The sequence below is a fragment of the Podarcis tiliguerta genome, assembly GCF_965153285.1.
Source record: "Podarcis tiliguerta genome assembly, chromosome: 1".
In the NCBI taxonomy this organism is placed as follows: domain Eukaryota; kingdom Metazoa; phylum Chordata; class Lepidosauria; order Squamata; family Lacertidae; genus Podarcis; species Podarcis tiliguerta.
The window spans coordinates 86,798,305-86,813,451 of record NC_139534.1 but is presented as its reverse complement, the minus strand read 5'-3'; the positions used below and the strand labels follow the sequence as shown (position 1 = coordinate 86,813,451).

The 15,147-nt window shown below is 39.9% G+C and overlaps 1 protein-coding gene across 2 annotated transcripts in view; it reads right to left on the bottom strand.

Moving 5' to 3' along the window:
- FUT8 (fucosyltransferase 8) overlaps positions 1-15,147 on the bottom strand; it is a 74,162-nt gene that overhangs the window by 40,745 nt on the left and 18,270 nt on the right. For both annotated transcript variants that reach the window (XM_083432846.1, XM_083432845.1), the window contains exons 2-4: positions 8,601-9,014; positions 1,597-1,712; positions 1,334-1,499 (exon numbers count right to left, since the gene is read on the bottom strand). In XM_083432846.1, the coding sequence (XP_083288972.1) occupies positions 1,334-1,499; positions 1,597-1,712; positions 8,601-8,803 (485 nt within the window). In that variant the 5' untranslated portion in view covers positions 8,804-9,014. The remainder of the gene's footprint in view (positions 1-1,333; positions 1,500-1,596; positions 1,713-8,600; positions 9,015-15,147) is intronic.

The window sequence follows — 15,147 nt, the reverse complement described above, 5'->3', positions numbered from 1 at the left end:
GGTAGGGTCTCAGCCAGCGTACCAGATGGAGCTTGTAGACAGTCACCCTGGACACAGAATTAACCTGTGCCTTTATGGACAGGTGTGAATCCAAGATGACTCCCAGGCTACGTTTGTAGTCCTTCAGGGGCACAGTTACTTCATTCAGCACCAGGTATTCCCCCACACCAGCCCCCCCCCCCGTCCCGCAGAAACAGTACTTCTGTTTTGTGAGGATTCAACCTCAATCCATTAGCTGCCATCCATCCTCCAACTGCCTCCAGACAATCACACAGAACACTTGCCTTCTCCTTCCCACTGAAGCCCCCTGTACCTCCCAAAAATCTGATTTCATTGTTCAAGGGACCCATCTACATCCGTCGGGTATAATTCACAGCTAGCACCCTTGAGCCAACCTGCTTCTACTATGAAACCCACTGAGTGTCTACAGTAAATTTCCATGTTGCCTGTGAAGGACAATGTTAACCACTAGGGCTGGGCGACATCTGATTTTCAACATCGATGATATCTGATTTTCAACATCGTGATATATCACCAGCTAAACATTGCAATATAGTGATATATCACAATGTCTAAAACATGAAAGGTGGACATTAAGATTGTGCATGCTGGTGGGGAGAAGAGTAGCTATGGAGATCCGCAGGTCGAGGGTAGAGATGGGGCATACGAGGGAAGGAGCAGGCAACCTTGGAGATCTCTGGGGTGGCGGAATGAAAATGGTCTTGTGGGCAAAGGAGCAGGCAGCCTTGGAGATCGCAGGGATAGGGGTGAAGATGGGCATCTCGTCAAAGGAGCAGGGGCAGCCAAGGTGAAAAAGCAGCTGGTCAACTAAGCAAGGAAAGAGGGGCACAAGGAGGAAAAGAAGGCGCCGGGCAATTAAGTGCCTGTCAGCTGGCTGAGGTGAATCACGCAAAGCAGCCAGAGCAGAGAGAGGGTAAAAGATAAAGGGACCCCTGACCATTAAGTCCAGTCGTGGCCAACTCTGGGGTTGTGGCGCTCATCTCGCTTTATTGGCCAAGGGAGCCAGAGTACAGCTTCCGGGTCATGTGGCCAGCATGACTAAGCCGCTTCTGGCAAACCAGAGCAGTGCATGGAAAAAGAGAGGGTACATCGTAGCTATTGCAAGGTGCCAAGGCCATCAGCAGGAATGAAGAGGAGAAAGGGAGCCAAAAGGGAAGACAGCCAGCCAACCAGAGGGAACCAGCTCCAAGGGAGACCAGTCGGTCTGGCACCTCCTGCTCTCTTCAGATTCCTGAGATCTATGGATGAAGCGTGGTATACAAATTAAATAATAACAGCACAGCAAAAACTCAGCACTAGTTGTTATTAGTACCTTTCATGATTACCCAAGTCAGATACAAGTTCATCAATATGCCTTTGGAGTTCACTTCCTTCCAATATTTTAAGTTTCTTCAATTCGCTCTGGAGAAAAAACCAAAGCTCCTTGGCTCCATTTTCAATCCGCCTCCTCAATATTTCATGATCTTTTCCTAAGCCCACTAAAAAAAAGGAAAAGGTACAGAATTGTCAACATTAGTTTTCCTCTAGACAGAAAATGCATTTGTAGAATTATGAACAAAATAGTCATATACAAACCATCTCCTGTTTGTTGCTTATAGTTTTCTATCTGTTCTTTGGCCTTTATTAGCTGTTCTTCTAAAGCATGAACTCTTCCTGCAGCAGGGCCCTGATCAATAGGACCTTCTGGTATCCTACAGCAAAATTGAAAGAATGCATCAAATAAGTTTGATTAGTGTTACATGCTTTTTGAAAGGATATTCTTGATAATGGACTAGAAAAAAAGTGTAGTTTTGTGCTGTGAGTGGCTTTGTTACAAAACTTAAACAAAAATATAAAAAACCCTATGTTATACTTGGAGTAAACCCACTGAAATTAATGAGGCTAACTTAGTCATGTTTATTAATTTTAGTGGGTCTACTCTGAGTGAAACTTAGTTGAGTAACAACCCCAATTTCAGCTTATGAGCATTTGGCTCATGAAGAAAGAGATGGGACTATTCTGCTCTCAATCATAGGTGTAGAGATTATTCTGTTGGGAAGGTTGGTTGTTAAATAAATAATGACACAGTGTAATATGTCATGTGTTGTTGTTCCTCTGACGTTGTATTTCCCTAATTTTAAGACCCGCTAAGGAACAGATGGTTGCTATTATGTCTTCATATGTGAAACACAGAATTCAAACAGGGTGCACTTTCTTTTTCCCATGACTGCAGATCTGTTGCCTGGTATATGTTGTACAATTTTAAATTAACCTTATACTGCCATAGTTAACTGCAGTACTTGGATTGCCTGGGTGCACCAACCAAAAGAAGAATATGGGTAAGGTCTGCTTTAAAGAGAGATACCCCAGACCTTTTTTTTTTTTTTAACAAGTTATTCGTGGGTGTTTTTAAAAAAGAAATACAATACTGATGCAAAATCCTTCCTCAAAAGTAGATGTGGACATTGTACATCTCACAAGGTACTTCCAAAAGTAGGGAGTCAGGAATCTGGATTTCTCCCATACTTGATTTTCAATTAAAAGATATACTAAGTGACCCTAATGTAAGATTTATCTTCCTCAAAGGTCTGTTAGCTAACTCTTAGCTGATATTATGCTCTATTTATGTGCCTAATACCCAACAAGAACAATTTCTGGATGAAACTTTTTACATTGCTGCTGCACTCATTTACACACTGAGGTGAAGTGGTGATAGATAGTGACTTAAATCTTGTACTCAATGATTATTTTGATAAAAGCAGAACATCTCACCTATCACAAAACCCATGTAAACAGTCTTTTAAAAAATATCCTACATATTACATAAACACAATTACTTTGATGCTTTGCACATAGCCAATCCAGAACTAAGAAACTATACACATACATCAGCAAGATACAAAAATTATGCCAGATTGGATTATTTATTAATCACAGAAGGCCTTGACTCTCAGGTTCATAATTCACGAGATTGGTCTTCTTAATATCTCAGACCATACCCCTGTTATCATCAGAAATCAATGGGGAGTGCCCAGTCCTAAAACCTTCTGTGGAAAATTAGACCCCTGGAGATATATATATATATATATATATATATATGTATATATATATATATATATATTACATTACTAGAGAGAAACTTCTTAAAGCAGAGATTTTCAACCAGTGTGCCATGGAACCCTGGGGTGCCTTGAATAATTGTCAAGGGTGCTGCAGGCAAAACTGGCCTCCATCCCTCTTTCCTTCCTTCCCTCCTCTGATGCCCTCTTGTGTCTCTGCCTCCCAAAGGCTTGCATGGTTGTTTGTTGCAGAGCTCTGGCTACAAACTCCTCAGGTGAATGGTGCCTCTGGGGCTGACCAAGGGGTGCTGGTTGCCAGGAACTGAGGCAGCCTCAGAGTAAGCATACATGTGGGTGAGGGAGCCTAGCCAGCCAGTCCACCAGCCCTTGCTGTTGGGAATGGATGGACACAAGTGGGAGGCCGGGCGGGCGGGCAGGCAGGCCAGCAGGTGCCACACTGGCCTTTCTTGTGCTTGCTGTGTGAAAAGCCTGCCTGGGAGCTGAGTCCCCGCACTGAAAGCGAGCTTTTCCGCCACGCAGGCCTGGCAGCACCCACTGATGCCACTGCTGCTTCCCAAGGTCAGCAAGCTGCTGGCCTCACGTTCACCCTCGGCCATTCTCCATTGGGCCACTAAGGCTGGGGGTATCGTCTTCCCAGGCCACTGTGGAGCAGTGTGAGAAGGCACCTCTCTTTGGGGAGGAAGGCGCAGCTGCTGTCTGGAGAACTTCCAAGGAGAGAAAAAAGGGAACACTCCACAAGGGAGGGGTTTTTGAAAAGGGTTGAGGGGTGGTGGCTCTGCAGGCAAGTAGTGACATAACTGAGCTTCTGGGGCTCAGAGCACATTTCCCCACAGGGGAGCACCAGAAAGAATGTAGTTGGTCAATAATAATAATAATAATAATAATAATAATAATAATATATTTTTATTTATACCCCACCCTCCCCAGCGAAGGCTGGGCTCAGAGCAGCTTACAAGCAATAATAAAAACAAGATGAATGATTACAACTTAAAAACAAAAGTAAAATAGAACATTAAAATAATGGAACATTAAAATATTAAAATGTAGCCTCATCGCAGGAGGAGAAGGAAAAGAAAAAAGAAAGAGAGGGAGGGAGGGAATCAAATTGGCTCCAAGCCAAAGGCCAGGCGGAACAACTCTGTCTTACAGGCCCTGCGGAAAGAAATCAGATCCTGCAGGGCCCTGGTCTCATGGTCTCCATGGTCAAGGGAGCCATGGACTCAAAAAAGGTTGAAAACCTCTGCCTTAAAGAGATTCCTGATTTTTTTAAGTTTAATGGTACAGTCATACCTCGGGTTACGAACGCTGTGGGTTACACTTTTTCAGGTTGTGGACTGCGCCAAACCCGGAAGTACCAGAGCGGGTTACTTCCAGGTTTTGGCACTCACGCATGCGCAGAAGCACAAAATGACATCACGCACAAGCGCAGAAGCGACGAATCGCATCACGAGTGTGCGCAGACACGGCGCTTCAGGCTGCAAACACTGTGGGCACGGATCACGTTCGCAACCAGAGTGTACAGAAAACTTTTTTTAAAAAGAGCAGAACCTAGATCTCTAGAAATCCCACAGGTACTTATTCACTTCAGAAGAGAAAGCCATATTATTAGGAATTCAACAACAAAAATTCTGCCCTCCTAGTGAAAACAAGTACATATAGCAAGCAAAATGGGTAATGCACTGTTAAAAGGCAAACGGGGGGGGGGGGGGCTATAGACAAAAAGAAATTTTGGAGGAATTTTAAAAACTATATATACAAAACTCTATGCCATTGAACCATTGGATTCCCAAATCTTCACAAAACTCCTGGGGGAAAAATGTAATTCCAAGATTTAACCAGACTCACCAGGAATCATTAGATCAATCTTTTACTCCAGCAGAAATCCAAAATGGGATCAAAAATATGAAGCTCCACAATGCTTCTGGTCCCAGCAGATTCATTAGCCTTCCCTTCTGAAATTGTTTATTGACATACAGAATAGAGGCCAAATTCCTTAAACTATTTCATTGATTAATGTGGATGCTTAATTATTTACAGGCATATTGGCCAGTAGGCTTTCAAAAATTTTACCCAACTATGTCTACCACGATCAAGTCGGATTCATAAGGCAAAGATCCACAGCCTTCCCTATTATAGAAGGGTTCTCAATACAATTTTTGGAGTCAATCACATCCAGAACCTACTGTTCTCCTGAGTCAAAGCATTTGATTGTTTAAATAGGCAATATCTCTACGTTCCTTTGGTATTAGCGCGTCTTGCCTGATATGCTTGATGCTCAGGAAAACCAGCTCATAGTATTGTTTAAAGATAAACTGAAGGAGGGGAAGAATACTGCTCTGAACTCCTTGGAGAAAGGACAGGATAAAATGCAATAAAATGAAGCCACAAGCATTAAAATCAAGAGAATACATATTTAAAAGCATGGTCTTTTCGATCATATTGTAAAAATATCTAAATGTAACACTAGATTTAACATATAATGGGCACAATGCAGAAAGCTAAATGGCAGAGGAAAAACTACTGCTTGTGCAAGCTAGTCATGTAAAAGCTATATGCCAAATTAGTGGCATGAAACATTTCCATGCAGAACTTTCTCTATAATTATCTTGATTTTCTAAAATCTTGTACAGATTACGTGTGTTATGCAGAAAACTACTCTTGAATTAAAGAGTGTTTCTTCATGTGGAAAAATATCACTGGGTAGCGGCTAGTACAGAAATGTTAAATTAATTTGTCTCTTTTGTAAGCACTTGAAGAAAAACTTTATTCCTTCTCTGCATAGAGATACAAGATTTCCATAAATTTTAAAGCTATGAAAATATATCACTTTTCACTTTTTATGGGGGGGAAAGCCTTTTAGATTTGACTTTCTTATCAAAGCCAAATAACATTATTGCTTTAGATTCATAAAAGCATCATTTGTAACCATAGAAAACTAATATTTTACATATTTATAAAATGTACAGAGCTACTTGCTTTTAAGCAGTTCCAAATTAAATCAAATGTTGCCCTAACCCCAAGCAATGAACACCTAGTTTGGCACTCTCATGAAGATGGCAGTACCCTCTGCAGAAATGAATCTTAGATCTGAGTGTGCATTAGGTCTGAAGTATATACATAGGAACCATCCTTCTCTAATGCTATATGGCATTGTCTTACATAAAGTATTCATGCCACATATGGAGTAGAGAATAGCTTTCTTTTTTTATAAAAATAAATAAATCACTAATTACAAAAGGTTTTTCAAATTTCCTTCAGTGGTGCCCCAAATTAAAAGCATTCTTGGGGGAAAACAGAAACTACGAACACACACACACACACACACACACACACAACATCTGTATTCCTGTCCCCCATCACGTATAAGATATTAGGGCTGAGGTACATGTTATGTACAGCTCTATGGCTTTTCCGTTATCAGTGAAAGCAGCTGCAGACAAACAGGGAAGGACTTTGAACAGGCTAATGGATGGAAAAGATGGCATGGAGTAACCCCTCCCCCCCATTCCTCTGCTCATTTAAGACACCTGCAGCTATTTTCCACAAGACACTGCCCTTGGGGACAAGAACCATGAACTACAAATCTAGTCTTGCTCTTACTCAGACTCATAGTACTAGTAATATACCATCAGGGCTGATGGGGTGTGGCAATATATTTTAAGTAGTGCATCCCCAAAACCACCTCTTTTGTGGGGAAATTCCTGTTGCAAACCCTGCTTTGGGCAGTGAGGTATGTCATATATGACAACAAGAAAAAATGGTCTCATGGAAACTAAATGCTGAATATTGCAAGCTGAGTCTGTGGCTGAACTGAAGCAGTAGTCAGTGGCAGTGCCTGGATAGCTAAATGCAAGAGTTGAGTAGTTTTGACCACTGAGGTGCTCTAATCTCTAAGATGCCTGGGTGAGGGGCAGAGGAAAGCAGCATATAGTAGCATCATAGCCACTTGGGAGACTCCTGCTGCAACTCCCAGTCATTTCATTTTAAAGGTGATCCAATCCAACTCCTGCATAGCAGGGTCCTGAGGACAGCTATGATGCTTTAAAAAATGCAGTCCCCTCTCCCCAACACTTTCTTTTTTAAATCTAAAGCAAGCCACCACTCACTGAAAATTCTAGGGGGAAAATTCTCCTTTCCACAGATACACTATGAAACTCAGTCCACAGCTGGGTTCAGCTGAAGATGAGCCCTACCATCAAAACTGAGCTAAAAATCTAATATTTAACTAGAAAGCGAGAGAAGTTTCAGACTGTTCAGTCTTCTGTTGCAACACAATTCAGCCCCCAGCAGAATACTATCATCTGCGTGCAACCTTCAACTGACAGGAATCATCCTCATTTGAGAAAACCAATCATGCAATACTTTATGCTGCAGGGTTGTTTTTCTTGCCAGGATACTAAATGTCTTCGGGGACCCTCATAAAACCTACCATTCCCTTTTTACTTATAAAACCCAAGTGTCTACACATTTACAAATCCTTACAATAGATCCCATTTCAATGGTTATCCATTTTGGAGTGGACATTTGAAGTTCTTCACAACCTGCTTACTATTTTACCAACATGAAAAAATCATTGTTCATTGCATGTTGGGCTACCTCAACTATATATATTTCAATTCCATCTATTAACATGTTCAGGTTCTTTTACAGGTCCTGATGGGCTAAGTAGGCAGAGTAAAAAAGTTATTTATTACTACCCTTTCTGTTCCATATGTTAGCCAAGTACATGACCATGAGACAATGACTACCAAACATGGCATTTCCCACTTCTAAAGAGTCCAACATTTGTATCTAGCAGGTATGGGGAATAAAACCAGGTGTCTCTTATATCCCAGTCTCTTACCCTCCTGTACTGGCTTAAGGAAAGGGCCTTGGTACTGAAAAATCAGTTTCGCTCAGGGATGATTCAAACGTTAAGCTGGGGTGGGGGCAAAAACCTGTACTGAGTCTCCAAGCCATGATAACTGGAAGATAATCTAACAGAACTATTTCTTCAAGTAAAAGGAAGGTAAGCAAGTATGCTGGGGAATACAGACTGTCTATCATAAATTGTTGATTAGAGGGAGATAAAGCCCCAAGGATGCCTATTCAGAGCTTATCTGAAGCCCAGGGCAGGAGTCTTGTTAGAATAAAGTTATAAACTCAAGCAAAAAAGTAGCCAGTGCTTAGCCCTCCGAGGCCCAGTGCAAGTGTACCCAGCTGTGCCCCTCCTCTCCAGGGGCCTGGCCCTAAGTGCTGGAGAAAGTTAGAATTATGGGTTACAGTTTTTACCTGAGATTACTGGATCTTAAAAGGAACATTAAATTTGCACTATCACCAAACTTTCACCATCAGCGTCCACAAATATAGTACAAACAGCCAACTACTATACCACCACACAAACATAGCACCCTGATGTCTCCTTCAACTTCAGAAAAGACACATGCCAGGACAAAAAAGGATTTTGTCCTTTACATTAACACAGAGAAAATGCAACTTCAGTACAGTATACCAACATTGAGAAAGTTTTTATCAACTTACCTGAGAGACTCTGCCATTCGTCGTAAGTCTTCATTTTGCTGTTTTAATCGTTCAAGTTTTGCTAATATCTTTGATAGTTCACGACTAGAATGGTCTGGGTGTTCATTGTCTCGTACTAAGTGTCCGCCTATGTAAAACAGCAAGGTCCCCCAAGCAAAAAGGATGAGCATAATCCAACGCCAGGAGCCAGTCCATGGCCGCATTTTCAGAAGTTCTATCCACTACCAAATAGTTTTTGTTCACAAAGCAAACATTGTAACTCCTCAATCAGTACAAAGATTCCAAGGTTTCTGTGTCTTTGATTCACCACATTGTGCTTCTCACAGCATTTCTCCAACAGTAAAACTTTAAAACAATTATCACTGAAGATGCACAATCCAAGTTCTAATGTCACAGATGTTTTGTTTTTATAGTCTGTGGGGAAAGAAACAAAATGAAGTTACATTTTGTGATTTAAAGCTAGTAACATATATTGAGGTAAAGCTTAAATGAGTTGGTGTTGAATTTCAAGTCAGTTAATAGCATTATAATGTTTCAGCAACTTGCAAAGTAATAGTCTCTCAGCAACTGCATGTATAGAAATGACAAAAAACACTAAAAAGTAGCACATTTGTTTACACAGTGCTGTTTTGAACTTTAGAAAACTGCAACTAAATCGTAAGAGACCTTATGCAGCAGATTTGGATTTATTCTTTCTTGCAAGACAATACACTTGTAAGTGGAATAGATACTACTTATAACACAATGTATTTTCTTCTCTTTGAGCAAACTTACTAGCAACTTCAGAAGTTTTAGTTCTCTTATAGTGGTCTTGATGCCTTGCTTCTGCCATGCTGCTAACAAAAGAAGCCATGCATTGGCTTTTTGAGGCATTTGAACTGAGGCTAGGGGCTTGCTTCACTCCAAACCCTCATAAACAGAAGCCACAGTTTGTCCTCATTCACATTAAACCATAGTTTATTTTGAAAATGAACCAAGTCAATAACATCATCTTATTGCAGAAGAGCCCTTGTAAAAATCAGGGTAAAAGAGCATGATAAAGGTGACATCCATTCCAAAGATTTTCTTCCACTTCCACAAGAGCTGTGATTCACAGAAGCATAACAACTGGTATAATTAACTACCCACACCCCCTGCAAAAACCAAAACCAAGGGTAATCAATAACCAGGGCCTGAAAAAGAAGGACCCTCTAGACCCAGCTATCATGCAACTTTGAACCAGTATGCAGAATCATTTCCAGGAGTTCTCCGTTAAAAGTCCTGCATTCAAATGCCTAGCACTATGGCATTACAGCAGTAGTCTGTGTTGTAATTCTGATTGACTATCCTTCATTGTTTTCTGCAGCACTATCCATATAATTCACATGCAGGGCAATAATGGCCTCCATGTTCCATTACATCCTCAGTTGAGAGGCCCACTACATCAGCCAGAATCTTAAAATAGACAATCTGCACTATGTATTTCACAGCCTCACTCTAGTCATACACGCATACACAGTATTAAATCAGAGTCTCGATGTGTTAAGTATGTAGTAACTTCCCACTTCTTTGTCTACCTTATATTTCACCTCCTGTAGTTTAACTCCCAATGCTTTTTGGCACTGTGTGAGCTTTCACTAGCCCCTTACACAGGCAGTCATGGAATAGTAGCAGCTTTTTTCCTTCTACTTACCATTTTTGGAATGGAAGTCTAAACAGATAAAGGAAGGTGGTTAATACTTAGCAAGGCGTACCTAGGTCACTAAGCTGGCTATAACCCCAGAAAACAGACGTAAGCAGCAGATCACACTAAAAAGGAGAAATCATTTTTTCTTGATACAATAAAATGTTAATCGACTAAAAACATAGCATTTCAGAATTACAATCTTTCTTTAGTTCTGAAAGCACACCACTACTGTTATTAGCTTGCATTTTTATGCTGTGAACTACCCTGAGATCGACAGATGAAGGGCAGATACAAATTTAATTTAATAAACAAACAAACAAAAACAACATTAATGTTTAAAAGTAAATGAAAGTATTATACTTGCTTTCAGTAACAACTTTGCAAAATTTTAAAAAAGATGTAGCCAGAATGAATCCATCCATGTGTCAAGCAACTACAGCAAAACATTTGCTGCCTCCGAGGTTGCCATCACAGTACAATTTTGTAAGACCTGGGGCTCAGAACTCACACCAACTAATTCAAAACTCCTGTGTTTTTATTTTGAGATCTACTTTCTTACTAAAACCACAAGCTCTTATTAGGACATAAATATATAGTTGCTTTGGAGAACAGTTGGTGAATGTTCTCTTAGAATTCAAAATTCTATGATAAAAAATCCATATTGTATCCATGATATCCTGTTGCAAAATTATTTGATGCTTTAAAATCGAAGCAAAGCATAAAACGTTCCACTTCGAATTTGAAGTAATTTAAACAAGGAAGAATCTAGAACATAAAATGTATTCATTCCAGCATTAAGAACTAAGCATTAAGCAGCGTGTTACAAACACAAAATCATAATTAAAATGATATTACACACACTTGTATAAAATCATTAAAATAGTTGACAGTAAACCCTTATACAAGTGATGCCATACTGGACAAAGCAACAATAGCTACTACCTATATCAATATGTCAAACCAACCTACAATGTCAGATTCAGTTTGCAGTTTTCCTGCTTGGCCACTTGGGGACACTGTGATACCACACATTCAGCTGGGTGCCTCCCCCATCACCACCCATCCTAGCATAAGATGCAGCAACTGAATGATGTCACGTGCTTATTTATTCAAAGCTTTCATGCCAGTGTTTTACCTCATCATCCAGCCAAAGCCTGTAACCAAACTCTCTACGCCTTACATGGCAATTTATTAATTTCTGTAGTCACTATTCCTGAGATGGCAACCTACCCACCCTTTTACTTCTCAGGCACAATACAAGCTAAATAATTTGGGCTCTTAGGAGACCAACTCTTCATACATATCAGCATTATCTCTATAGGCAACCAAGCAAAGCCTTGACATGCTCCTTCAAGGCACAATTAACAGAGTGGTGTTATCTGCCTCTATACCCCTTGTTTTGTAATCCCTTCCACAGAGGTCCGCCCAGACACAAATGGAATTCTCCCAGAAGCAAGTGAGACTAGACCTGTGTTCAAACTCCTGCTCAGATATGCAGTTCATCTTTGTGGAACAAGACTCTCTCTATTCCGCACTTACTAAGTTAATATTTTATATAGTTCTCACGAGTCTCACAAGCTGCTCTGAGCTCCTTGGAGGAAAAAATAAATAAAAGTTCTTGTTAATAAATGCAAGGAGGAGTAAAAGCTAATCTACGCATACAGATCAAGCAGTGTGCATTTTCTTGGATTATGCCACTTGGACTAGTCTGAATGCCTGAATGCTTATAGGAGGCAAGGGGGAGAGAAACTACTCCCTTCGTGCATATAGAAAGCTAGCCTATAACCCTTCTCTCAAACTTGCAGGCTTTCTACATGCAACAAATACTTTCCTCAGAGAGCATTTATACATGTAGCTTTATTATTTATTTAATTTATATATTTCCATTCTATCCCATGGGCTCAGAGAGGGTTATGTCAATTCTTCTAAATGCTAACCCCTCTCCACAGCGGCTCACGATCAAGGATTCTATTTGTCTATGTTCATCTATATAACTGTTAAGAAAGTAACTGATTGCAATATCCAAGGTACTGACAGAAATACTCAAAAATGATCCACTTCACTTGCTTTCCTATTATTGTTATTGTTAAGTTATTTATTAAATTTATATACCACCCTATACTTAAATTTACTTAAGCATTTATTTCATGTCCATCTTCTATGCAAATAAGAGTAACCTGCTTTGGACAATTTAAGTTTGCATCACAAAATTTAACTAATGTCCAATACAATGTCCTAGGGAATAATTTGATTCAGCATCTTTATTCTTATGTCCCGTCATCCAGTTTAGAGAGATTGTTTCAGAGTTATTCACTAACATTTTTTGTTTTAACCACTCAAAATCACTCTGACATCAGCAAATCCCTTACTCATTGCTTACCCCTTACTCTAGGCCATTTATGCCAGTTAAAAAGCATTGGCTCTAATACAAGTCCTCCTAGGGAGATCCCACATGTTATGCAGTGTTCAAAATTCCCCATGCGCCAAGCACATTTTGCTCATTGGTGTGGGTCCAATTGCGACTATACGATTTCTGGGTGCCAGATTGGTTACTGACTTCTCCATCAAGTCAGCTGACTGGCATGCAATCCTCCATCATCACATCAAGGAAATTAAGCACAGGGATGAGTATACATATAGTTGTCTGTGCTGCAGCCTTTCCACACGCCACCCAAATGGAACTCACAAAGCACAGTTAAAAAACCTCTGCCTTAGTCCATAATTAATATCATTTCCATTTCTACTTTGTGTGCTTCTCCTTCTTGAATACTGATACAAATGAACTGCTGTTAGAGCAAGATACAGTACAGTCAAGTAATGTAGATGAGCTAACAGAATCATAGGATTGTAACATTGGAAGGAATCCTGAGGATCATTTAGCCCAAATCCCGGGCAAGTAGACATTCTGTTGTGGCGACCATAACCTAGGTTTAAGAAGCCATTTGATGCCTAGTTTATATATCTGAGTTTCTGACACAGGTTACATTTCTCCATTTAAAAAATTGTCTGTTTATTCCTCCTTGCACCTTCTTGTTCTTTACCAACTCATCATAAAAGGAAGTCTCATCTTATTCCATGACTGCTAAGTTTGCTCAGCAACCTTTGCTGAAAAGTTGTAATAACTTTTTTGAAACTCCAGATAAATACCAGATTATACCTATACATGTGCTTGTTCACACACTCAAAAAAACAAGCTTAGTGAGAGAGAATTTAACTTTGCCCTGTTAATTCTTTTCCAGCAAGACTTGTTCTTCTATATAGTCAACAATTTTATCTTTTTATAATGTGTCCCACCAAGTTACCAGGAATAGACACTCACATAATTGGATTTTAAAGGGGGGAGGAGAGAAAGAATTGTACAGTAGGAAGGGACCACAAGGGTCATCAAGTCCAAACCCCTGCACTGCAATAATCTTTTTGCCCAACATGGGGATCTGGGACCTTTAAAAAAATGGTGGCTTATTAGCTGCAGTTCTCTCGGAAAGAGACCATACTCAGTGGCATGTTATGCATTTTTGTTAGAAGATCAGCAATTTCACATTAGATTTCTTTAAGAATTGTAAGATGGGTACCATCTGGACTTGGTGATTTGTCATTTTCAATTTGTCAATAAAGTCTAGAACTTACTCCCTAGTTTGTTCTTGGCTTACCACTCATAATTTGTTTGGGAGAAACAAGCCATGAACTCAGATTTAAACATGACAAGTCAGACTCTGGCCTGATTCATTTGCAGCACAGCAGCAGGAGGAATAAAATAGGAGTGCCACAGGAACGTCAAAACAATGTGTACCAAATTGTCTTAAGTTATTGTTTAATGTGGAATGTTCTACCCAGGTGCCATCTGGTGATATCTCTATCAAGTTTTAGGCAGCAGGCAAATAACTTTCTCTTTACCTGGGCTTCTGGCCCTTATGAAAGTGGTATTGTGGCCTCTTTTAGTGGGGCTGGACTTTTTGCCCTGCCTTTTATTTAGCTGTATTTTTAGCTTCTTAATTTGTATAGTTGTATTTTACTTTTGTTCTCAAAAGGTTTTAAGTCGCTTTGGATTACTTTTTAAGAAAAGTGACTAACTAATACTGATGGTACCATGATTTGCAACTGGGGCCATTATGTGGGCACACTGTGACCAGTTTTCCATCACCCAAGCTGCAGCGCTAGCTCAGAATAGCTCTGAATCAAGTCTACAATATCAGGTATTTAAAAAATGTCCAGGCCAACACTACTGTGTGAGAAATATTCAGCAAACACTTCTAGCTTCAGTATTCTACTGTATAGAATTTAGTGTGCATATCCATAGGAAAATGTGATATATGAACATACATATAAGCTCTACTGAATTAAACACAGGCTTCAACGTAAGCACAACATATCAAACCTATAATACAACTTTTTCTTCTTCTTTTGTAGTTCTTGCCCAATATTCAAATAGCATTGGAAAATCCTAATGAAAAGAAAACAAATTCATTTTCTTACGGAAAAATAGAATTTTAATAATCCATGCTATCAGTGGCTATGAGTCATGATAGAATATATATTTTCTTCAATATCAGCATCAGTATAACACTGATTACCAGTTGTTATGGGGATATACTACTTGCTGGGTTAATGTGCTCTTGTGAGCTTCCCAGTGGCATCTGGTTGGCTGCTGTGGGGACTGAATGTTGGACTGGATGGGCCTTTGGGCTGATCTAATAGTGTTTTTCTTGTTTTCTTCTACTTAACCTTTGACAATTCTGTACAAATTAGTCAACAAGTGAAGGATAGGTAGCAGCTTTCCCAGGGACAATATGCACCAAAATAGAAACTCAGTCAAGGCAAGCGGTAACCACCATTACTTAAAGGAACTCTGTATTGATTCAAAGTCTATGTTGCAGCTCCCAA